This window comes from Meles meles, chromosome 12, assembly GCF_922984935.1.
Source record: "Meles meles chromosome 12, mMelMel3.1 paternal haplotype, whole genome shotgun sequence".
Taxonomy (NCBI): domain Eukaryota; kingdom Metazoa; phylum Chordata; class Mammalia; order Carnivora; family Mustelidae; genus Meles; species Meles meles.
The window spans coordinates 70691808-70717089 of record NC_060077.1 but is presented as its reverse complement, the minus strand read 5'-3'; the positions used below and the strand labels follow the sequence as shown (position 1 = coordinate 70717089).

General features: G+C 54.7%; 1 protein-coding gene across 6 annotated transcripts in view; it reads right to left on the bottom strand.

Moving 5' to 3' along the window:
• CTIF (cap binding complex dependent translation initiation factor) overlaps nt 1–25282 on the bottom strand; it is a 283525-nt gene that overhangs the window by 73882 nt on the left and 184361 nt on the right. For 4 of the 6 annotated variants that reach the window (XM_046025092.1, XM_046025097.1, XM_046025095.1 and 1 more), the window contains 2 exons: nt 15328–15820; nt 12428–12727 (listed from right to left, as the gene is read on the bottom strand). In XM_046025092.1, the coding sequence (XP_045881048.1) occupies nt 12428–12727; nt 15328–15820 (793 nt within the window). The remainder of the gene's footprint in view (nt 1–12427; nt 12728–15327; nt 15821–25282) is intronic. The other 2 variants (XM_046025096.1, XM_046025098.1) reach the window with 1 other exon arrangement.

Below are 25282 nucleotides of genomic sequence, written 5' to 3'. Positions count from 1 at the left end.
AATGCCTGTACAGTGACTGCCCGGCTCAAAGGGAGGGGGAAGGGGCCTCCAGCTCGACACCTGATAGGAACACCCAGTCATGGTGGAGTGAGCGCTATGCGGCCTTGCCGCAGACGTCTGGAAGGGACCCTCAAACTGGGGCTGCCGGACTCAGGGCTGGGGCTCCTGAGGGGTTGGAAATTGCAGGATGGTGGCTTTGTGGCAGAGTTTCATCATATGGCTTCAATCCTGCCAGTGGGAGAGCCCCCAGGATGCCAAGATGGCCAGCCTTGCGTGCTGGCGCCCCCTGCAGGCCGCTCTGCACACAGTTGGGCACGGATTCCACAGACCAGGCAGGAGGGCAGGAAGGAGCCCGACCTCACAGCCCACCTCCCCGTATCCACACCCCCTAGGCATCTGCAGGATCTGCTGGGGTCTGCTCTTCACCGGTCAACCCTCGGACCCATCGGTCAGCAGTGGGTAATTACCATGCACTCTGCGTGCCCAGGGTGTTGGTTCCGGAATAACAGACAAAGCTGGCAGGGACTTTGGATTTGCCCTTCTGCCCCCTTTACTTTATAGGTGAGGAAGCCACCAGATGGCTGGGAGGGCTCGCCCGAGGTCCCCCAGCTGGAGAAATGAAGGGCAGGAGCTAGAACCCAGCCGGCTGGAGCCTTGGTGTCTCCTCCATCACACCTCCAAATCCCCTCCTGAGCAACGCCCCATCTTCTCTTCCCACCCCTAGACGACTCCCAAATATTTTCCAGGCTCACCTCGGTCCCAAACCCCCATGCAACCTCCACAACCCCAAGTTGCCCAGGGCGCTGAGGGACACAAGGAGCCAGGAGCCCCGCTGCCCAGTGGGGAGGCCGGCCCCCAGACCAGAGGAGGACCCTGAGGCCCAGAGCGGGAGGAACTAGGCCAGACGCTGGCTTTGGACTTCTGTCTCCTGCTCTTCCCCTTGAGGCAGGTCAGAAAACATGTCCTGGGTTGGGGGGGTGCTTCAGTAGAGGAGGGGGAGGTAAGTAAGGGCAGCAAGGCTTAGTGAGACTGCCCTGCCCCACGGCCTCACCGGCGGCCCTGCTTCTGGCTCCCCGTGGGCTAATGGGCTGCAGTGGGGGGCGGGGGGTGGGGTGAGGGGGTGGGGCAAGAAGACAGCAGGGTGCTGGGGGTCCGCACGGAGAGAAGCATGTGGGCACCCACCTCCAGCCTGTTCCCGGGAGCAGCTGATCCCTAAGGAGGGGCTGAGTGAGCTCACATGAGGTGGGTACCTGGGACCCTGCCCGTGACTGCCAGGCCCTCTACCATCTGCTTCAGTGACGCCCTGGCGTCCCAGCCTCCCCAGCAGGCTGGCTGGGGCCCCAGATACGGCGGCCCTCCCTGCCCTTGCCCAAGGCTGGCAGGGAGCATGCTACTCTTGAAGGAGAAGTTTTGGGTCTGGATTAAAACCATCGTGGCTTGCAATGGCGAGATGCAGGTTGAGCAGATGAAAGGGCCAATGGGGTGACTGTGGCCCGGGGTTGCCGCCTGGCTTGGGCAGCCTCACACTGGGGCTTGCTGATACTGGTGGAGCCCCCGACGCTTCCCAGATACCCTCGGCCGGGCTGTCAGGGCACCAGCAGCCTCAACCCCCACCCCCAGGATTCCCCACACAATTGCAACCCCACAGGCTCCTCTCATCTACAGGCCTTTGCTTTGGCTCCTTCTTCCTGTTCTCCTCTCGCTCCCGAAATCAGGCCCCTTCTTTCACGCTGCCTCCTCCAGGAAGCCTTTCCCAGCTGCAAGCACTTAAAGGGCTTACCCCCTTCTCTGACTTTCCTTAATGGCTCTCTGGTTAGGCTGGCCTTGGCCCTCTAGCAGGCTTTCACTGTCTGGTAGAGGCCAGTGCCGCTGCTTCACTGGGATCTAATGGGGCCGAGCACGGGGCACCCAGCAGGGCCTACATGCCAGCCCCAGGGCCCCTGTGATGGCTATTCTTGTGGCGGGATCCCGGCGCTATCCACGATGCCACATCTGAATCCCAAGTTCTAGCACAAGCTGGGGGCCCCCGGGCTTGTAGAAGGGCTGGGGGTGGGGAGAGCCTCTCCTAGGAACCTTGATGAATGGGATTCCTCAAGGGCAAAGGGAAAAGCATGACTTTATGACATTCAGAGGTTCCTCTTAGGGAAGGAGCCCTTAGAGGACACAGACGAAATGATATGTGTCCTGAGAAATTCTAACAATGATTATGTCTGTGGGATAAGCAGGTGTAGGACACAGGTATTATGACCCCCTTTAATGGGAGAGTAAGTGGAAGGCCGCTGGAATTCAAGATCTGCCCAAAGTCGCCAGCTGACTGGTACCAGAACCAGGGTTAGACCCTGCACCAGGTGAATGGGAGGGTGGACCTGGGCTTTATCAACCACTGATTTCTTCTGCTACGTGGCCATCTCTGTGGTCTACACGCAGGATTCCAAGTGACGCTGCTTCTATCCTGCATTAGACAGACGATTGCTTTGATTGGGGTTTTTTCAGCATCCAGAGCAATGCAATGACTGTCGTCTGACAGCGGTCAATGGCAAGCGTGAGGCCAACACGTGGAGCTCTGATTTACAGGCAGCCACGCAAGAATGCACTTATCCCAACTGCAGATGGACGTGCTTTAGCTGGAGCCCAGCCGCCCCTGAATACCGCCTACGCTACCCCTGCTTCGGCATCACCCCTGCTCCAAGGTGGAGCTGGGCACGATATAGTAGTGCCTTGGCCCCCAAGTCTTGCAGACGATGTAGGCATGCACATCTGTCTGGAACATGCTCAGTAATAGCGGGGATGTCAAGACAGGGATGATCGGTGAGCCAAGCAGCTTCCCCAGGGCCCCTTGTATTGCCTTCTGCACCGTGGGCTGCCTGGGGACCGCTTGGTAGCCACCAGGAGGGGAGCTGGGAAGACTTCTGTCCACTTATGGGCACCTCTTATTTGCCTGGGGAGATGGAAGCCAGCTGCTCCCCGAAGCAGCAAGCTCACAAGTGACACTCTTGCTGGCTGTTGACATCGTTGTCCTGTCATCTTCTTTCCATCCCCTCAACTCTCTCCGCCCCACTCCCACACTCCCCAACTTTTGATGAGTCACTCTTGTCCACGCCAGGCATCCAGAACACAGCCAGTGCACGTGGGCCGGGGGACGGGATGGCGAGGGGGAGCTGCGCCCGCAGCAGCACCGTGGTCACCCAGAACCGCTGGGTCTCTAACGTGAGAGATTTCCAAGCACAACATCCTGGTCCTCCTTCATGAAGTCCCAACCCTTCTGTTCCATCTTATGGACCTCCTCCAACTCTCCACTTACACCCCTGATTCCAGGCCAGGCAGTGTCCCCACTGTCCCTTATTTGCATCGTTTCTTTGGGTCTTGGCTCATTTTATCTCCCCCATCAAAAAACAACTTCCCAGAAAATAGCTGGGCAGTTCCTGAAAAGTTAAAAGTAGAATTTCCATATGATTCGGCAATTCCCCTTCTAGGCATATACTGCAAGAATGGAAAGGAGGGCCAAAGAGATACTCGGATGCACACGTTCCCAGTGGCGGAACTTACAATAGCCAAAGGAGGCCACAACCCAAGCGTCCCACAACGAATGAACGGAGAGCCAAAATGGGCGGATCTACACGGCGGTGTGTTCCTGGGCCGTGACAAGGAAGGATGTTCTGACATGTGGTACCACGCGGATGAACCTTGAAACCACTTTGCTAAGTGACCTCCACCAGGCAGGCACACATGGGCGACGATCTTATGGATCCATGTGTGTGCGGTCTGCATAGAGCACGGGAGTCGTGGAGACGGAAGGTGAGAAGCTGGGGGTTATATCTGGTGGCCACGGGGCTTCTGTTTGGGATGATGGGAGGTTCTGGGGGTGGACGGTGGCAGAGGCCATGCAACCTCATGGTTGTCCTTGGCGTCACTCAGTTATGGCCTTAAACGTGGCTCAAGTTGTAAATTTCATGTTGCATATATTTTATCACAATTAAAAAGGCCAAAGATAGAAACCCCACCAAACCAACAGGTCAACAATGACACCGTTCTTCCCGCTGTCCTTCTCAGCCCCTCTTGCTGAGTCCGCATCCCTTGGCAAGCCTCTGCCACTCTTCTGGACTACACGGCTGGGGCATCTGAGCTCCACGAGCTATAGGGAATGGCAATCTCCATGGGGCCTTGTGGAGCCTGAGTGCAGAGGAAGAGCTTGGACAGTGACTCAAGACGACTGACTTCTCTCTGAAGGAATGACCTTCCGCCATCCCCTCCCTGCCCAGAGATGGCTGCTCTTCCTTGGTGGTGGCCGGGAGCCTCCCTGGGGAGCCAGGGACAGGGTAGCGAGCAGTTACATAACCTGCGGGGAAGATTTTTTCCATCGGGCTAGGCAGTGCCAGCTTTCCAGAGGCGGCCACGGCAGGTAGAGGCGCCCTGTCTGGGCTGGCCGTGCCTGGGCAGGGCAACGAGGCTGTGATCTGGAGTGGCTTAGCATAGCTCGGATTCCCAGCGGCGGCTGGGGGCTGGCCACTCACTGAGCTGCGGGGAGGATCTGCTATCTCCTGCTGGCCTGGCTCTGGGAAGGGAGAAGGAGGAGGTGCTGGGGGTGAGCTGCCAGCCAGCCAGGGGTGACCCTCTGGGGCCTGGGACACCCGAGCTGGCCTTCTCCGATAACCCACTTATCTACAGTGCCTGCCTCGGCATGGCAGCCTCAGACAGGGAAGTGCCCGGCCAAGTTCTATCAGGGGATTTAGCAGGGAAAATGAAGCCGGGGTGGGGGGTGAGGGCATGCAGGGGGGAGGACACGGCCTGGCAAGGGACATGGGTGATGGCGAAACAATTTCTGACTCAGGTAAAGCTCCCCTGGCCCAGAGACGGATGGGAGCAGAACACTGAACTGTCTCCTTCTGCTGTCACCAATGCTCCCTTGTCCCCGCTGGACTGAGCTCCTGGAAGCAGCCATCTGATGCTGGCCAAGAACCCACTATGTGCTGCATGGTGGAGGGGGTGCACAAAGATGACAAGAACAGTCTTTGCTCTCAAGATGCCAGGGGACATGGCCTCTGACAAGAAAACCTTCACGGGCAAGCTGCGGTTCTGGGCTCCTTCTGGGACTTACCAAGGGCCCATGATCATTTTCTCTCCTCTGCTTATTTTCTGATTAAAAGTTCAAAATGCGTTTTCCCTGTTCAGGTCACGGGCTGCTTCTGTCCCACCCAGCACAGCATTCCGGAATTGCATTTTGTGCATTCGAAAGCCACCATGCCCTCCCAGCAGCCCCTCCCCACCACGCCACCCCAAGTTGAACAGTTTGAGACACCTGAGGCCTTGGAGACATTCCAGCTGGGGCCTCAAGTACAACGCGCCGACTTTGGACAGCACCCCACCCGCACAAACTGCGAGAAGACCAGAGGGGTGGGTGGATTAGCAGTGACGACACACAGGCAGGCTGGGCCAGGGGGCAAGATACGCAGCAAAGGCTCAATAACGGATTTGTTGAGGGGAAGAAATGAGGATTGGAAGAAAGAAGGCACGATCCACTCATTCCAAAGCCAGGGTGGCCAACAAGTGTGTCCCTGCTGGTTCTGGTAGAGAGGACGAGGCTCTCCCTGCCGCAGTAGCTGCGCTGGTCGCGGACTCCGATGCTGAAGGTCAAGCTCTTGGGACAGCCGGTCTCCCATGGCGTGGGAGGCAGGCTTGCTGGTGCCCATCGGGGGACTATGTCTGCAGTTCCCCAGGCCCTCACAAGGCAAGAACTTCAGTACGAGCAGGCATAATGACTCAAGGGTGCTCGCACCCTGGTCAACAGGCGGGGTAATTTTTTTGTTTGTTTGTTTAGAAAAAAAGACCTTTTGTGACTCTTTGCAATCACCATCCACACTCTGCCCACGGGGAAAGTGGTCTACACTGCCGGGAGCCCTTTGTTTTATCCCCTCTTGATTCTAGCAACCAGTGGAGGAGAACTGGGGGTGGTCACAGCCCCGGGCTTTGCTCGGGCTCTGGAATGCACAGAACAATGCGCTTCTATCCCTGGGTATGCCTGGCTCGGGCCAACAGTAAAATTAGTTTCCATGCCTGAAGCGCACGTCAGCTTAGCGGTGGGTGCACAGAAGTGAGGGAGGTCCGAGCAGAGAGCGGGTGCAAGGGGGAGAACCAGGCGTCACCTCAGGAATGGCAGCTGTGTGTTCGTTTGGATAAAGCCCGTGGAGATGTGAAGGTGTTTCCTCAGACACCCTCAGCCCTCCACTGGCCCAGAAAGCCCGACTCTGAGACGGCTGGAAATGCAGGGGGATTATACTGCAACGGTGGATTTTGGAATCCCCACTGATAACTTTAGGAGACAGATTCCTCATTCTCTGAACTTTCTGACCCTACAGCTTATCTGTGGGGGGTGGGGCATGGGAACCAGGAGGGTGCTGGACTAACAGCCCCCATTCAGCCCCATGACGTTGGGTAAGCTTTACGTTGTCGTCGGTAAGCTTTACAACGTTGGGTGTAGCTTTCCCAAGCCACTTTTCTCATCTGTAAACATGGGGCAGGGCTCCTACCCTGGAACCCAGCTCAGAGAGAGTCTTGACATTCACACACGAAGCGCTTGGGAGTGGAGGAGCGCATCACACACAAGGGAGCACTGAGACCGAAGACAGAGGGCTCCATCCTTCCCTTCCAAGCATTTCGTGAGCACCTACTATGCCCAAGTCATGACGCCAGCGCTGGGGACCGATGCCAACTCAGCCAGGACTCCTGCTCTCAAGGAGTTTACACTTAGAGCTGGTTAAAATCCCAAGGTTAGCCCCTTACTCCTTCTCCCTGTAAAAGATGGGAGTTAGGAACTCCAGATTGTGGATGAAGAGGAACAGGTCTGATTTTCCTGAAACCTTGCGATAACCAGGAGAGAAGGGAGTTTTCTCCGATGAGTGCAGTTCGAAGGATGGCCCAGGGCCTCTGCCCCAAGCCAACAAATGTGAGACCAAGACAGGGGGCAGAGGATGGGAGAAACGTGGCAAGAGTAGGGTGTATGTGTCCCACCAGCCTGGAGATGTATCTTATGTTTCTGATGTACTGATGGGGCAGCCAGACCAGGAAAACTTCAGTGTGCCTTCTGGGTCTAAAACCCATAGTTAAAATACTCCCAGAGACCCCTCAAAAGCCCTCATGCAACCCTTGGCACCATTCAATGGAGTTTCCACATATCAAAAGCCCCAAACACAGTGCCAACTGGTGACCTAGCCAGAAACTCAAGAATTTATCTGTTCTCTAGCTTGAGGCCAATTTTTTTTTTTTTTTTTTTAAGAGACAATCTTATAGAAGGTGCTGGTGGAGAGCAATTTATTTTGAAATCTGGTCATATGCCAGATTCCGATTTGGTGCTTTTTTTTTTTTTGGTCTCCCCCACCCCACCCCCTGCCCCACAACAGCCCTGCTGTGTTTACAACTTGAGTTGAGATGAGTTTTTTTTTTTTCTTTTCAAAAAAGGTATCGCATCCTTCTGTTAGATGTGTTGTTGGCAACGGTTGCTAGGGAGAGCTGGGGTCAGTTACAGACACACTGATGCCTGCTCTAATAATACTTCGCTCTGCATAGCTCAGATGCAGACACCTCCTGGCTAAACAGGGCACGCACATTTCAACAGAGGAGGGCTTGAACTTGTACTGCCCAGGCATACCTCCACGAAGGAGCACTCCCGGAGCCCAAGTGGAAGGCCTGGGGTGGTGACAGGGTAGTGCCGGGCGGAGGAGGCTCAGGCCTCCAATGCTTCTCATTCCAGAGGTCCCATAAAAAAAGGCACAGTCATTCTTCCCCACCTCGTGAAGCTGGAGCCTCCCCCCACACACCCCATTATCATCCCGCAATTTCCGGGTAAGGATCAAGGCTGAGAGTTTTGGTAACTTCTGTCACCCGGGGGTCCTGGGCACCCCACATTCCCCTGGAAGTCAGAAAGCATCAAGGCACATGCTCCAGTGGGTGACAGTGGGTGACCAAGCGCACGTGAAGTCGGGAGTTGGGTGGGAGGGGGTGGCGGGACACACACTAGGCAGTGAAGCCGATCGCCTCCCCGGCTTTACCGGGTGGCCCAGCCTCTGGCTCACCTGGGCCACGTGGGTTCAGAGTGAGGTCCCTTTCCTAAAACACGTGATAGCTGCTCCGACATATGTCTGAGGCCAAGAAAGAGGAAAAGGACACAGGGAGACAAGCCTAGGACTGAGAGGAACGGGGCCAGCAGCGAGGAGAGGTACCTCTGGGCTCCTGCCTGGTTGACTTGGTTAGTGAGGAGCTGCTCCCGGAGGAACCCCAAAACGATGACAAGGAATGTGAGAAAGGGTCCCCCAGATGGTCTAGAATGGCTTCCTCATGGCCCAGGGGGGATCCTGAGGCTGGACAAAGTGAAGAGACTGGCTCAGATGCCATGTCTCCTGCTTTGGTGTTCGCTCCTTGGCTCAGGCTCCGCGTCCTCCACGCTACTCAGCAAAGAGCCCAATACCTGCTACAAATTTCTTGACTGGCTGACGGGATGACAGGCAGGGCCAGCTGGTTCATAAGGGATAACGGTGGCACAGTCAGGTCATTTCTGGAGTGTCTACCTCCCGAGTGGTGCTCACCTGTCTACACAGCAGCATCACAGGGGAGATCTTTCAGAAGAATGGCCAGACTGTCTGTCCCTGGAGAATCTAATTCAGCTGGTCCAGGCTAGGACCTCTGCAGGGGTATGCTCCTCGCCGTATGATTCGAGCAGGCAGCTAGGCTGAGAACCCCTGGCCTACAGAAAACCTGGTAGCTGGAACTGAGTGTTCCCAGGCCGCATCTCCACTGCTGACAAGCACACCAATAAAAGTCTGTGCCTCAGTGGGCCCATCTATGACACTGACCCATCACCCACAAACTGGCAGTCACCCAATATAAGGCCTTGTGACTCAAAGTGTCAGGTCCCTGGGCCCACAGCACCCGCATCACCTGGGAGCTCGTCAGACCTGAGAGTCTCAGGGTGCACTCAGAACGACGGGACCAGCACCTGCATTTAAATTAAATACCATGCGATTCAAAAGCACATTCGAGTTGAGAAGCACCGATCTGGTGAGAAACACTGATCTAATGCTTGACGCATAATAGACATTTAAGAAATTCCACTGTTTAATACGTGGAATTTTATTTACAAGATTAAGAAAAGGACCATATTTAAGGCACAACGACTTGGTTTTGATGTAAAAACTGAAGACCATTCTTGAGCTGTGGGGTTGGGAATGGGTCCATTGAAACCCCACTGGTTTAGGAGGGGAGTGCTTCTGGGCTCCAGGAGAGGACAATGCTGAGTCTCTGGCTGGGAAGGGTTAAAGGTCCTCTGACCTCCCTTTGGCCCCACTGAAGAGGTCTCACCGCCCTGCCAGAGTGTCCCCTACAGCAGAGCCTTCCCCTCTCCCCCACCCTGCCAGCTTCCACTGCTGAAACCCAGGCAGCAAAAGCAGTTGGCCAAGGAGAAGGCCGTCCAAAGCCGGCGCCGGGAGCTATGTTCATAGCGTACTTCACACCCTTGGCGCCACTGCAGCCAGCATCGCTAAGCCAGGTCTCTGATGTGGAGGCAGCAGCCCAACTGGCCACATGAGGGGCATCTCAGAGGCCACCGAAGTGACCGGCTGGAGATCCAGAGGCGGGGGTCGGGGGGGGGGCTTGAGAGGACAGAGCTGAGTATGAGCCGCGCAGGGAAGGGAAGGGCTCTGGTGGCTGGAGGCTGTCTGCAGGGAGAGGAACACAAATCAGGTTTGCCAGAAAGTGAAGTCGAGTCGGGTTTGATAAGCCATGTCCATTTCCCTCTTTTCTGGTACCTTGTCAGTCCGGGGTGGGGAACGGCCACGAATCTTGGAAAGCTCACGTCATTCAATCTGCCGCCTCCCCAGTGCCAGGGAGAGGCAGTGGGGCCCGAGGGGCCCCGAGTAGACCCACCAATGAGGGGGCTTCCTCTGGGCGTCGTGATCGGGGAGCCGGTCTTTCAGGAGCCCCCGGGAAGCCCCAGCCTGCCCAAGGGGCCTTGAGAGTGAGGGTCAAGCTCAACCCCTCCAGGGCCCTTTCTCCTCGGCTTACACAGAAGCTGGGGCTACGGGTGGAGAAGAGGGGGTCCGTGGGAGCTCACGAGGGACGCTTCGATTTCTCAGTACCTAACGCAGAGATACGCTACCCAGGCAAATAGGAGATGGGGACTGACAGCCCTCCTCTGCCCCAGGAACGAGGTGGCCTCAGTAGGGCTGAGTCTCCCGGGCTGGCTCCCGAAGCCTGTGTCCTGCCCATCACTGAGCCATGGCGTGGGGTGGGAGGAAACAGCCAGGACTGTTTCTGGCAGTGGCAGGACCCAGGAAAAGTGAGGTGGAGGCAGCTCCCATGGGACCCCTCGGGTGCCCCCCCCCTCAAGGCCCCCGACTCATCTCCAGCAGCGTCAACCTGGAAGACCCATGGAGGAGGGTCAAGCAGCCGGGCCGAGCACTTCCCGGCGGGAGCAGCAGAGGCCCAGGGCCAGCTGCTGACCGCTGAATCGGGCTGAGAAGCCCTGTGTCCCGGCTCTCGGTTTAGTGCCCTCACCCTGCGCTAGTGTTTGCCAAACTGTGTCTCTCGGCACACTAATCGGACAAGACGTTATTAGCCGGGGGGATGCGAAGAGGACTCGCTGAGTTTGGCGGGGCCAAGCGGGTTCCCTTTCTGCTGTGCTAAGCCAGTCCACTCTGTGGTTGATGGAGAGGCGGCTGTGCCACTGAACCCCTTCTGTGGCTGAGCCTGTCCCAGGACGGATGCCCTGCCGGACACTGTGGGCAAGGCTGGTCTGACCACAGGTCGTTGGAAGAAGCGCCTGACCCGGGCAGGATCCTGGGCGGACCCTGCGGCCAGCGGCCCTTCCCGGCTGGGTGGGTCTTGCCCCCATGCCCTGGGTGTCTGCCTGCCACCAGCTCTGGCTAGGCTTCTTGGGGCTGGCAGCCATTGTCTGCAAGTCTTGGCCTATCCTGGCCCTTCTCTGGAAAAGAACAAAAGCCAAAGCCAAAGGCCGATCCCGTCCCTCACTCCCCACCCCCGTACGTGGCAGACAGGCGGCTCCCCGCCGCCACCGTCCACACTCTCCCAGGACATTCCGGCCCGTGAGGAACATGCCCGATGTGCAAATCCCTCAGGTAATGCGGGAATTCGTCACCAGGGGAGTGTGGGTGATCCAGGAATGGGAACCTGATCGCGGCCTGGAGCTGGAAAGAAGCTGCTGGGGCTGGCCGGCGAGGGCTCAGGTTACAGTGAGCAGACTCCCCAGGAAGAGGGGAGGACAGCAGGCGTGGAGCCCTTCAGGCAGCACACAGAGGGGGCTCCCTCCCTCCCCGTCTTTTGGGGAAGAGATGGCAGACTTTGAACCAGCTGCTTAAGACTGGCGTGACCACATGCCTTGGTTTATGCCTGGTGTCTGGGTGTGATTATGGACAGAGCTCCTGTGCCTCTCAGAAGTGCTGTGGCTTGGAGGGCTCACCCTTGTTCACACAGACCTGCGGCTGGGGGTGGGTCCTTCTGTTCTGGAACTCTGCGCTCACAACTTCCAGGCTCCTGTCTTACCCTACCCGGACTAGAAACTCAGTTCACATCTCGGCGAGCCTAAGGTACAAAGTCAGAGTAGAGATGACTTTCTCAGCCAGGAGTCCCCAGGTGAGGTGGCCACGCTGTGCAACCTGCTACCTCTCCCTGATGCCACCAGCGACAGAAGAGCAGGCACTGGCCTCCAGCTCTCGAGATGGGACAGTCTTAACGCACACACGCCTGTACCTGCTTCCCACTGACGCTAGTAAACTAGCACCGAGGGCTGGGACCCAAGGACGAAGGCATGAAAAGGAAGCTTAAGCTCTCTGGAGGGATTTTGAGTGGGAAGGCACTGAGGGACAAGACAGTTGTGGCTCTCCACGCTTCCCCTCTGCCTTAAAGGTGCTTTCCGGAAGCCCAGTGTATTGGCAGCCAGACCACACCTCTCCCGCTCCAAGCCTCCGTGCCTTCCGCTCACACCCATCTAAGCACCAGCTACACCGTCTCCGGGGGCTGGGAGGGGTGGTGGCCTGGCGCTGGTGGGGGAGGAGGAAGAAAAGAGAAGTCCACCCAAGTTTGAGTCTGCTCGGACGAGGAGAGGTCAAAGCACAGAGACGAGTTAAGACCAAGCGTCAGCACTCTTATCATGGAAATAGAAAGAGGGCAAGGCTGGTTAAACACGAAACACCTATAAAATTATATTGGTCCATTGTAACCATGGAGCGCTCACACAAACACACGCAAATCTGGACACTCACCCCTCGCCCCTCGAGTGCCTTTTTATCTTCTATAATTAATCGGGCAAGGGTGGAACTTGGGAAGAGTTCAACTGTGGTCAGCATCTGCAGCCTTCTCTCTAGTGCTAACCCGGGGCCGGCGCGGCGGGGGTGGGGCGGCGCAGCCGCCGGGGTCCGGTTACCTGAAGCATGTTGAGAAGCAGGCTCCGGAACTTGGTCCCCTCCACCATGAAGAGGGCCATCTTGTCGCAGAGCTTGGCGGCCGTGAAGGCGAAGCTGCGGTCGGACACGGCCTTCTGGTAGATGGTCCGGACGATCTCTCCCAGCATCTCCTCGGAGTTGGTCGAGTTCTGGGCCTCCTCCATGAAGGTGCTGAGCTTGGCGTCCACGTCGCTGCTGTTGTTTCGCATGCTGTTCAGGATCTCGATCAACTTGTCCATCTTGTTCTGCTGAGGGCTGGTGGTCTCCACGGCCACTTCATCCTGGGGGTATGGGAGACAAACTGAGTCACGGCCTGAGCGGAGCCGAGGTTGTCACTGAGGGTGACCATTGGAGGGAGGGCTGCCGCCCCCAGAAAGGATCCAGCCCTACCTTCTCGAACCTGAGGTCTGGTCCATCTGGGAACGTGGACCTCCCCCAAGGACCCTCTGGCCCCAGGGTCCTCTGCTGACCTTATTCTTGGCTCCTGTGACCTCTGGAGCTGATCCTTCTTGCAAGCTCTAACACTTACCCAGGATTCCATATATATTGGCTGTGTGTCTACTTGCCTATAAAATGTCTCAAGCTAGACATGACTTAATGGGGCTTGTAAAAGAGGAAATGAGATAACAAGCAAAATATGGAATCTAAGGGCAAGAAGGAGGGAAGTATCCAAAATGCCCGCCATCTTGGTTAAAGGCGCCCATGGGACGGCTACCTGGTCTTCCAGACTCTTGGTTCCTACAGCCCTTGGACAATCATGATCTCTGGGTAAACAGAGCCCGGTTTTGCATCCTACAGAGATTGTGCTGGCCTTCTAGAACAAATGCTACCTACCAAGGAATCCTGCCATGTGCCACTAAATCAACTGGCACTTCCTGGAAGGAAATTTCAAACAACAGACTCAATACTCTTTAGAAGTTTCACTGCAAGTACATCAGACCCGGGCTGGTGAAGGAAGAACATGTCATCTGACAGTCTCAAAAGTATTTATTCAAACATAATGGATTGATAGCCAAGCACGTGATCACCTTAACTGCTGGGATGTGAGATCAGGGTGAAGGGCAGGGTCAGTGACATAAAGGGAGGTCCCACACTTGTCCTTGCATTCTCAATAAGGAGAGCACTAGCCTAGAAGGTTTTAGAACCTGCTTTCTGCTTCTAGCCATATGGCTATGGACAGTGGTTTCACTCTCCAGGCCTCAGTTTACTCACCAGTAAGATGGGGAGGTTGGATGATGCATAGCTTTCCCTGAGCCCTGCCACTGTCCATGCCACTGTCCTACTGGTCCAGGAATCCAGGGGCCTCATCTAAGAGGAGTCCTTGAAACCCATGTATGGGGGCTATGGACCTACCGTTTCTATTCTAGCCCCTCCCTGCCCACCCCGCTGCCCAACTCTCTGGGCCCCAGGGCAGAAGAGTGGTTTGTACATAAAATGACAACCACCCGGGAGGGGCTTTACTCGTGTCATGACATTTAATCTTCACAGTCTGTCTGCAGGGTGGGTACAGATGAGTCAGCTGGGGCTCAGAGAGGTTAGGTGACTTGCCCAAGGTCGCCTAGCCAGTCAAAGGCAGGGTGGGCCCCAGCTGGACTCTCAAGCCCATGTTGTTTCCACTCCTCGACAGCACAGCTACATTAGTGGAACTGGAGGGAATGCAATGAGTAATCTCGCCACACTGTCCAGGCTGTAGGAACACATCTTGGAAAGTCTTCAGGAGAAGACGTAATGGTCACCAGCTGGGAGTCACCTCCAGGCTCCCACCTTTGAGAAGCAGGGAAAGGAACGGCGCTTCCCTCCTGGACCTCACAGTGGCTTGTCCCACAGTGGCTTGCCCCACAGTGGCTCCATCCACGGTGGGTGGGAACTCAGGGCTGCAAAGGATGCTGGGAGCAGCATCTCAGCATCAGGTGTCGGCTGAAGAAGAGGTCTGACCTGCCTCGTCCTGCCTGAGTGTGGATCGAGGCCTGGCTTCTTGGGCAAAAGGAGGAGAGTAGGTGGTTGAGAGAGGCCAGGGAGGAGCTCACAGGAGCCCCAGAAGGAGGCCTCTGGGGAGGGCTGGGGGGCAAGTTGGCCTTCTCAGAACAGCCCCCCCAGGTGACTTCTCCTGCATCTCTGGCAGGAAGGGGAGTTAGGGTGAGCATAGTGGACCGGAAGCTGCCAGCGACATAGTCCCATCCCTTTGCTAGAGGCTCAAGGACATGTCCTCCTGAATCGGCAAGCAGGCTCTGGAAGCCAGGTCTGGGGATAAAGTGAAGACAGAGAGGCTAGGGGAGGGAGGCAGGGGGCAACACTTAAGGCCCTCATTCTCGGGCTTGTACCAATGCAGGGTCGGCACCTGCAGGATGCTGGGTGGGGGGTGAAGGCCTCCTTAGACCCTTCCCTGGCTGCTGCCTGATGAAGGAGAACGACAAAGCCGAGGCCTGCTTGTGCTCCTCCCAACTCACCTTCACTCTCAACCCTAGTGGGGACCACAGCTGGCCGGCACTTACCTCGGGGAGAAGCATCGGTCCTTCTCATCGTATCAGCTCTGAGTTTTCCCCCAAGTCCCCTTTAGCACTATGCGCAGTGTCTGACCACAGAGAAGGCAGGAGGGGAGAACCAGGCCTTCTCCACACCGTCCCCACCCTTCCTCCCCTTCCCTCTCGGGCTGGGGGCTGCTGCCCAGTGCCCCCTCTTCCCCACCGGGGCCTCTTGAGGGACCGGAAGGGGAGGAGCCGGAACACGCTGGAGGGGTTCATGCAGAACTGGCCATGGGCTGGCCCTCTGTGACCAGGGGTCCCAGAGGCAGCAGGGGCCACCTCAGACCCGCACCCACCTACCAAAGTGCCTACCTCGCGCTGTCCTCCCTGGTGCAAGAGAACAACAAAAATTCAATTACCGGTACCTTTTCTTTCAGCCTTCGCCGCAGCCTGTCTTTGGAAGATTGGAGCAGGGTAATTTTGGGCCGCTCCCCGATGCGCTCGGGAATAATACTGTCTTTACGCTTTGTCTCGGCCTCCGGACCCCCCGGCTGCTGCAGGGGCAGCCTCTCAGAAGCCACTGGGGTGGGCGCATCAGGGCTGCAGGGGGGTTCAAGGCCGCTGTGTCCCGTGTCCCCCAGGGCGTCCTCCAGTTTGGAACTCTCCATGGTCACGGTCTCTTTGGCATTGCGGTGGGCGCCTGCCTCCCCCTTGTCGCCTGGGGGGTGCTTCATGTTGCCGTGGTGCCAGCGACGGTTCTGGCTGTAGCCGTGGTGGGTGGGCCTCCCTGAGGGGTGGGGTGCCGAGCCCCCCTGGTAGGATTTCTGGTGGTCCCTGTTGTGTTTGGCACTGCCTGGCTGGTGGTCACCATGCTGTTGGGGCTTGTTTCCTCCTGGGGGTCTCTGCTGCCGTCTGCAAACCAAAAGGGGAAGACACAGAGGGTCACCAGGAGGGCCACTCGGGGTCCCTGAGCCAAACACCAGGACAGCAATCCCCTGAGCCGTTCATTCATTCCTTCTTTCAGCTCCCTTCCTGATCACGTCCTCAGGACGGGACCTACGGATACAGCAGAGCAGGAGAGAGACAGGTCCCTGCGATTCCTGAGGGTTTGAGTCGGTCCTTGAGTTAACATATTATTTTATTAGAACACACAGCAGCCCATGTGTGGGGAACCAAATTCAAAGGAGGCACTAGAGGAGATCATGAACTCTCTTGATTGTGCCTGCAGCCACCAGGCCTGTACTCTGGAAGCAACTGTTACCATTTTGGGAAGCTTCCAAACATATTCCATGCACGTTCCGGCAAAGACGTATACACAGACCCGCGTCTGGTAGCCTATCCTGGTAATGCCTTTCTACCATAATGGCTCTTATAAAGTTAGAGCATTTGTTAAACAACCTTTTTTTTTTCTTTTGGTAGATTGACATTTCCATCCCCAACCCCACTAACAAAATACACAATGAGAAGCTGTGATGGGCCGAATAGCGTGTCCCTACGCCCACAGTTCACATGTGGAAGCCCCCATCCCTGCCACCTCAGAATGCCACTGTATTTGAAGAGAGGGCCCTTAAAGAGGGGATTAAGTTAATCCGTTAGGCCATGAGGGTGGGCCCCCATCCAATCCGACCGGTGTCCTAATAACAAGATGAAATCTAGACACAGTCACACACCAGGGACGCAGGCACACAGAAGACCACATGAGGAAATGGCAAGAAGGCAGCCATCTGCAAGGGAGACGAGTCCTGCAGACACCTTAACCTCACACTTCCAGTCTCTAGATTCCAGACACTCAATTCCTGTGGCTAAGCCACTCTGTCTGTGGTATTCTGTCACGGGAGCCTGAGCTAACAGACACGAGTATGACAACTGACTCACTGATTTCCTGGACGCGCTATTTCTAAGGCAGAGAATGTCACATGGAACAGACTAGAAGTGTGCATCTGGGATGAACCCCAAACGTTTGATCTGTGGACCAAAGACAAGTGAGGGGATGGGAGGGGACGTTCTGGGGTCCCTCCGGTCTTGTGCACAAAGGGTGTTTCCATCTCTAGAAGCCCTTTCAGGTCTACCCTCTCAGTACTTTCCACACCATGACTTCATACAAAGTGCAAATGGAAAACAAGACGACCACGAGCCCCTTAAAAGTTGTAAAGTCTTTGGAGGAAGTTTGTAGAAAGAAGACTTTACCTTCTAAAGACTGAGGCTTATACCCTCATCTGTGAGCCTTCTCCTTGGCGGGTAGAACAGACCTTCATTGCTTTGCATTTTATGAACAAAAAAGGTGTTTATTTCCTTTAAACTATTACTACTTATATAAAATCAGTTTCAACGTTCACTTGATAATTTTGGATCTGTGAAAATGTGGAGGCATCTCGGGCTGTGGTTACACATATCCGTTTCCCATTAAAATCAATGAAAACAACTTTTTTTTTTTTTTCATTGAAAAGCTACCCCTACTAGCGGGGATTTCAAGGGGGAAATTAAAGTGTTAGGTGAGAGACAGGTGTGTGGTCTTTTGTTTCCACACAAATGGTAACTACAAAACACTGTATAATAGAAGGAGAAATTAGTATATTTCTGGAGGGAAATTCAACAATTTGTTACAAGAGCCTCTAGAACACACCTTGGACCTTATAATTCCACTCGTGGCAATTTATCCGAAGGAAATTAACAAAAGCCTCACATAGAGATGTAGGTACAAGGATGTTCATCAAAGCAGTGTGTAATGGAAACTGAATGTGGAGCCGTAGGACATGGTGTAAGACTTGACTCTGGTTGACGGAAGAAAGCACGCATCCTTGAACGTGTAGCATGGTCCCATCTTTTAAGGCAAATATTTATGTGCTTAGAAAAATCTGGAAGCAGACACACCAAAACACTAACACTGGTTCTCTCTAGGGGATGGGACGAGGATTTTTCTTTTCTTTTTTATTTGTGTTTTCTAAATGAACATGAAGTTCTTTCCCTTTTTCTCTGTTCTTGGGGGTGGGGGGTGGGGGAGGAAGAGGGAACGGGAGAATCCCCAACAGTCTCCGTGCCCAGTGCAGAGACCCACTTGGGGCTCCATCTCACAAGCCTGAGATTGAAACCAAGAGTCCGACACTTAACTGACTGAGCCACTCAGGAGCCCCAAGATAGTGGCTTATTTAGTTAAAAAAAAACCAAAAACAAAAACCCAACGCCTTGTTGTTGAACTATTTTCCAGAGAGGCTGTACCGTCTTGCATTCCCACCACCAACAAACAAGCTGTTTGCAGTCATTATTTCTCAGGGTAATTCCAGCCCCTTCCTTTCCCCCTCCTCGACTGTATGGATTCTGAGAACACGCATGTTAGATACGTTATTCTGGACTCCCCCGTCCAGAAGCTTGTTCACCGTTTCTCCCCCCCCCTTTTTTTTTTCTTTTCCCAGCCTATTTTCTCTGCGTGACTCAGACTGGGTCAATTCTCGTCTATCTTCCAGTACACTGGTTCCCTCCCTAGCCCCGACATTCTGCTGTGGAGGCTGTGCATTGGGTTTTTAATTTCACTATGAAGTTTCATTTGGGTCTTTGTTACAGCTTCCATTTCTTTGCCAAGACCTAATTTTTCATCTGTTTCAAGTGTGTTCCTAATTGTCCTTTGAAGCATTTTTATGTCGGCTGCTTTAAAAATCTTTTGTCAGATAATTCTTTTTTTTTTTTTAAAGATTTTATTTATTTATTTGACTAGAAAGACATAGCCAGAGAGGGAACACAAGCAGGAAGAGTGGGAGAGGGAGAAGCAGGTTCCCCGCTGAGCAGGGAGCCTGATGCAGGCTGATCCCAGGACCCCAGGATCATGACCTGAGCGAAGGCAGCTGCTCAATGACTGAGCCATCCAGGCGCCCCTTGTCAGATAATTCTAACATTTCTGTCATCTTGGTCTTGGCATCTGTTGTATTTTCTCATTCAGTTGAGATCTTTCTGGGTTTCAGTATAACTAGGAGATTTTCGGTTGAAACCTGGACATCTTGGGTATTATGTTCTGTGAGTCTGGGCCTAATTAAGTTGAGTCTTAGAACGGTTTTGGCGGGCTTCCTCTGACCTTGCTCCAGTACCAGAAAGGGCTGTCGTGCCTCGTTACTGCCAAGTGGGCAGTAGAGGTTGGCTTCCCTACTGGGCTTTCTCTGATACCCCAAGGGAGGTCCTCTTTACGGCTGAGGAGGACTGGGAGTCCCCACGCGGTTGCCTCCCTGCCGAGGAGGGTACACATGGCTACCAGGTGGCCTCCACTGACACAGAGGGAGGGGTGCTCCGTGCCCCATGGGGAACGAGTCCCGAGTCCTCACTCAGCCTTTCTGACACCACGCTGGGGAGGATCTGAGACCCTCCTCACAGCCCGTGAATGTCAACTCTTGGGTCTTTCCTTGGTCTTTGCTTGTGTGGGTCAGGGTGGAGCCCCCTTGTTTTTTCTGGGAGCTTTGCCTAGAGTTGAGCGTTATCATCCAAAAGTTTTCTGCCTTGCGAGGCTGCCCCTTTCCTGGTCCTCTGGCTAGAGAGGGCAGGTTTTTGTTGAGGCTTTTTGGTCTGCCTGTGCCTACCGATGTTTCTGGGTTGCCGGCTTCTTTGGCTCCAAGTCTGGGATCTGTGAGGCCATTCCTTGGGCGCCACGGTCCCCATCCGGTCTGCCTTCTCTCCAGCTTTTGGAGTCCTCTTATGTTTGTTTTTATGTAGAATGTCCAGGGTTTCTAGTTGTCTGTATTTATTTTAATAATTTAAGAGTCATTACAGAAACTTCTACGGAAGCCTGGGACGTGGCACGGAGTCTGGCTGCCTGGGTGTGACCTGGGCCCTTCTCAGGAGGCCCGCATGGTATTTTTCATCCTTGATGTCCAGGTTCAATCTCACTGGGTCTGAAGCACATCCCTGGGGCCACGCTGGCCTGATCCTCGGGTGCAAGAGGCATCCCTTCCTCCCCTCTCCCCTCCCCTCTGCCGGCATATCTACAACTCTCAGTTTTATTCCCCAGTGGACTCATTCTAAAAAGCAGGGATCAGCAAGGCACCAGTGCTCTAAGTTCTGGAAGACAGTCAGTTTGTATTCACCGAGGGGCAGGGCTCATGAGTAAGGCACCCAGGCAAGTGCTGGGCCCCATCCGCAAAGTGAGTCACTGGGTCAGCTTCTTTCCAGGATCACCAACTGGCCTTCAGACTGCCCAGACCTAAATCCAGATGCCTGAGCCACAAGTTGGCGCAGAAGCCAGCAGCCCTCACCTGAGGGGCACAGACCGGCCGCCATCTGGAGAGAACCAGAAGCCTGGAGCCAGGAGGAATTCCATGGTCCTCCCACTCCTCGGGATGCCATACGCCTGTGACATTTTGTGAATTCTCCCTGCTTTTATTTTTCAATGACTTTCAAGTAATTCGCCCTCTCTCCTTCCACTCTCTTTGTTCTCAGAGTATGAGTAATTTTTAAGTCCAGAGAAGAACCTTGGAAATTCCCTGGCAGATAGCGCTTGATTGTCACGACTTTTCCCATCCTTATTTAGAAAATCTGTGGTCCTGCAGCTATGGCCCAAGGAATGCCCCAAACGATGGTCGACCAAATCCTTCCCAGCATTTGTCTTAAAACTGTCTGGCTTCCCACTTGCCATATCAGGGATTTCCCTGTCTCTGCCCAACATCCTCCCTCCTTCCCCCAACAAAACAAAACAAAACAAAACAAAAAAACAAAACTTCTCTCCACCTGGAGGAGGAAGGAGGTAATTTCGACATGGTTGGTGGTCAAGGACGCAGAAAGAAAGCAGCTAGGTCTTGTAGACATTTTGCTGTTCTTGCTGGAAATGTTGGGGGCCTGGAATTCCACGTCATCCTAGTTTGCCAGACCTTGGAGCCAGCCAGTTCTGTCCATACAGCAATGACCAAGGGGCATTTAGTGGGTGTTCTCAGACCCATTCTGCCTGGGCGGGGGGGGGGGTCGCCTCCTTTGCACACACGGAATGCTGTCTGCAGGCAGAAGGGGAGACCCTTCTGGGCCCCCTCTTACCTGGGTAGGCAAGACAATGGAGTCAAAAAGAAGAGGGCTGATAGGGGGCTGGGTGGCTCCTTGTTGGGGGGGAGGCACAGAAGAGCCTGATGCATTTTCTCCTTCCCGTTCAAGGCTCTGATTCGTTCTCAGGGCCACCGACTGCTGGGACTGGTCTCTGCGTGCAGGCTGGTCAGGAAGCTTTCTTCCCATTTTACAGATAAGTCAACTGAGGCTCAGTGAGGTGAAATCCCACACACTCTCCAGAATGTGCCCAGCCTGTCAGCTAGTTTCAGCACCCAGGACCCACCTCCTGTCTGTCTCCTATTTGCCCTACAATCCAGTGCAGGAGAGAAGGGCCGAGTTAGGACCGAGATCTGCTGTGGTGATGGCCACACAAGGCCCATGTCCTGGGCGTGGGAAAGGACTGAGAGAGCCCCAGCCACTGGAGCAGACTGGGGGCCGGGCCTCGGTCCCCCACAATGGAGACCCAGGCTTCCCTGCTCTGGCCATTCACAAATATTTGTCAGCGGTCACTGGCTGAGCTGGCCAAAACCGGCTCCTCTCTCCTCTGCGTTTGTTGGCCCCGGGTTTCGTCGATACCTCCCTGTGGGGGCCAGCTGGCTGCTCACCACGAAACCTGTGGGTTTAGATTTGGCCTGGCTAACCTGAGCTGCTTTTGCTCCCAGTGGCCGGGCAGGGAAGCTCTTGGTCTCAGATACATGGACGTGTGGGTCCAGGTTTTGGAAACACAGCAGATATGCAGTTTTACAACCTGGTGAGCAAAAAAAGAAAAAGGGCAAAAATCCATTTCCCTGTCGCTTATTATGCTCTCATCTCTCTGGGGGATGTCTTCTCTAGCGGTGGTGGTAGAGGGGAGAGGAAGGGCTCAGGAGATAAGATTAATATTCCATTTTTGCCACTGGCAACACCTGCCGTTAGGGAAATAGTGCTTTTTTGGGGGTGGGGAAGAGAATGGAAATTGTCAGTATGCTTTTTCCATTCCTCATTTAGTTTATTCTTCCATCTTTGGGTTCTGAAATCAGATGTCTTGTTTCACTCTAAGACTGCGTTCTTTTATTAAAAAAAAAAAGAAAGAAAGAAAAAGAAAAAAGTTCCCCACACCACAGCTGCATTTTGGGAGGTGGGTGTAGGGAGAATAACTTCAGATTTTGTTTTAAAAAATGATTCTAACAGCAGTGCAAATGCAGACAAACGTCTCTCTGCTCATTTTTTTTTTTATTTCATAATTGTTCCCAACTAGATATTCCGAGGGCCACTGACTTATTATGGTTCTCTCAATGTCGGACGCTTTACCACATAATTTGTAGGTCTGCTTAAAAATTTCTGAAAGCAAAATTCCTAGGGCGAGTGGTTTTAAAACTATGCACGGGCTCATATTTCTTGCCTTCAGGGAAAGTGATGACTGCTTATTACTAGCTCAGGCGCCTCCATTCCTGCCCACCTACACACACCCCACACGGGGTCCCACCTTCCGCACCCAAGCCGCGGGGCCAATGCCAGAGCTGGATGGGCGCAGGCGCGGGGCTCCTCTGCAGCTCTGGGCCCTGGGTTGCGGCCACACACATGTCTGCTCCCCTCTGCAGAAAGACTGGGATGCTTCATGAGGGGAAGTGTAGGGTTTGGAAAGCCAATGGAGGGAAACATGCCACTGGCTTGACAGAGTCTAGAATCATGGCAGCCTGTGTTAACTGAGCATCTACTGTACGCTCGGGGCCAGAGGAGGTCGTGGAAATCCACAAGGTCTCTTCTGCAGAAGACCCCTCAGCAGGCCTGTCCGGGAGACCACAGCCAGCTCAGAGCCTGCATCTGTTCCCAACTGTGCCGGCCCCCAGCTCAGGGGTGGCTGTGAGACATGACAGTCTCACTGATGACTAAGGCTCAGAGAAGTTGCCTTTTCCCCTGCTGGGATGCCCAAGGGGTTAGTGACAAGGTCCAGAGCTCCAATCTGTGTTTCGACGCTAAGGTGCTGCCGGAAATGCTCGGTGACTGGATTTTCAGTTACTTGTCTAGGTCTTTCTGGCTTCTGGAGGACCGGGGCACCACCACAGCTCCGACAACCGAATCCCCCTGTAATTGCCAGGGCCACCACTGACATCATGGTGGTGACAGCGGCACTCTGTTGCCTTGGTTTTCTGAGTTCTAGGCCCGCTCCCCATACTAGGTGCCCCTGACGGTCCCTGGAGGAGAGAGCCGGTTGCTTCAGGAAAACGCCCACTGCCTTGGACGGTCAGCCGAGCTCCAGGCTCTCCTCCTCAGACAGACTCTGGGACTCTCCTCGTGCTCTGATTTGGGAAGAAAATAGTTGAAGACTGAGATCTCTGCCAGCCAAGATGAAGGTTCACATTAGAAGTTCAGTATTTCACTGCATGGACTGAAAGCTTCGGAAACCAGACATTTACCTGGTTAAAGGGATGTTCTGGAATGGAAATGAGAGGGTTCAACTGGTACCTCTGCCCCCTCGAAGGCAGAGGAGAAACTTTTCCAATTGCAGGATGCATGACCGAAAGGATGATGAAAGGGAAGGCTGCTTCATTTACGGCTGCATTAATGAAACATGTCGTGAGATTCTGCTCTGCCTGGAGCTTGATCGGAGGTGTCAATGGGCTTGCCCAAGGCCACACAGAGTTCCTGTAACGCTTTGAGGGGAGCAGGGGCTGTGGGTGACAACAGCTGGTCAGCTGTCCCTTAGGAGTGTCTCGATACCCTTCCCAATCTCATGTGGGCTCCAAGGCCCAGATCTGCCCAGCAGCCTTCCCCAGCTCCCCGGAGTCCCCTTCTTTCAGACTCCTAATGTGATTACAGCCCGACTTCCCAGTCTGTGACACCAAACCGCCTCATGGGTTCTTCCTGTGTGGCCTGAAAAGCATCCACTTCCTTCGGGTGGGGTAGGAACTTCTATATCCCTTGGGGTGTGGCTAGGAGCTGGACATTCATCCATGCCTCCAGTGAACCCTACAATGTGCCAGGCCCTGGGGACACAGGGATGATCCTAACACTGGGCAATGTCCTCATGGAGCTTAGGATCCCTTTGGAGAGATAGACACTAATCCACTAATTATAGACCAGGTTATCTGGCAACAATCAGGGACAAGAGTCATGAAGGAAAGGAAGCGGAGAGTAGCCCAGAGGTCTGTGACAGCCTGGTCCTGGAGGCAGGATAGACCTCATACTCTGTGAGGCCCAGTACAAAATGACAATGGGGGCCTCTGGTTCAAAAACGACTGAGAACTTCAAGATGGTGCGGGCAGAGCCCCACCTGGAGAGGCCCTGAAGGACAGGACTGGAACTGAGATAACAAGGACATAGAGTAAGAAAAACACACTAACATGCATGAGGACGGATCATGTGCCAGGCACGGCTTTCACTTCACTGCAACAGGAAGGGACTGCTGTTAACCCTGTTTTACAGAGAGCTCACGAGGCCCAGAGAAGGTAAGTACTTGTCGAAGGCCACACAGCTTCCAAGAGGTAGAGCTTGGGTTTACATTTCAGCAGTTTGACCTTAGAATCTGTGTCCTCAACCGCCATGCTCTCTTGCCTCACGGTTCTGAGGCCGGTCAGAGGGTCCTCGGGGCCCGCAGCAGCTGGCATCACTGCGGAGCCACTGAAATCCAAATCCAGTTCCAGAGGATCTCAGGCGTTGGCCAAAGCCAGAGGGGGGAGGGACTGTTGGCTGGCAGCGTGTGGCGGAAGCAGGGCTAGATATGCAGAAGCAAAGGCCAAAGGCTGAGCCCGAGGCCACTGGGAACAGGGAAGCTGAGGCCCGTGGGAGGGGAAGGGGAAAGCCTGGGAGGGCTCTGGACAGAGCCCCAAGTTGAGGTTTGGAAATCCGGCTTCCAGTCTTGGCTCCACTGCGTCTGGGGAAAACCACAGAAGCCACGTGTGGCCCTCGGGTTTCCATCTGTGCTGGGAACAGTCCCTTCCCCACCAGTCTGCTAGTTCCCGCGGCTGGGACCTGTGCGGCGGGGCTGGGAGGCTGGGTTTTTGGGGTGGCCCTCCGGCTCCGGCTCCGCTGCTGGGGAAGAGAAGGAGGAGCTGCAGGCTCCTGCTGCCTTCCTCCATCTCGGGGCAGCATGGAAAGCTATGGAGAAATGGCTTTCTTTGGGGGTACTAGTGGGGGGGGGAGTTCCCTGAGTCTCACTCAGCTACTCTGGCATTTCTGAGGTGCTTCTCCCAACACCCCTGGTAGTCCAGGGCTCTTGGCCAAAACATCAGTGCTGGGCAGCTTTGGAAATCCAGATGACTCCTCATGTCTCAGTATTCCCACCTGCAGGATGGGAATCCTAAAACCCCACTCAAGGTGTACCTTTAGGTGAGCTCCCCCCTTCTCTGCCTTCCTGCCTGGGTCACCAGGCTGGTCAGAAATTAC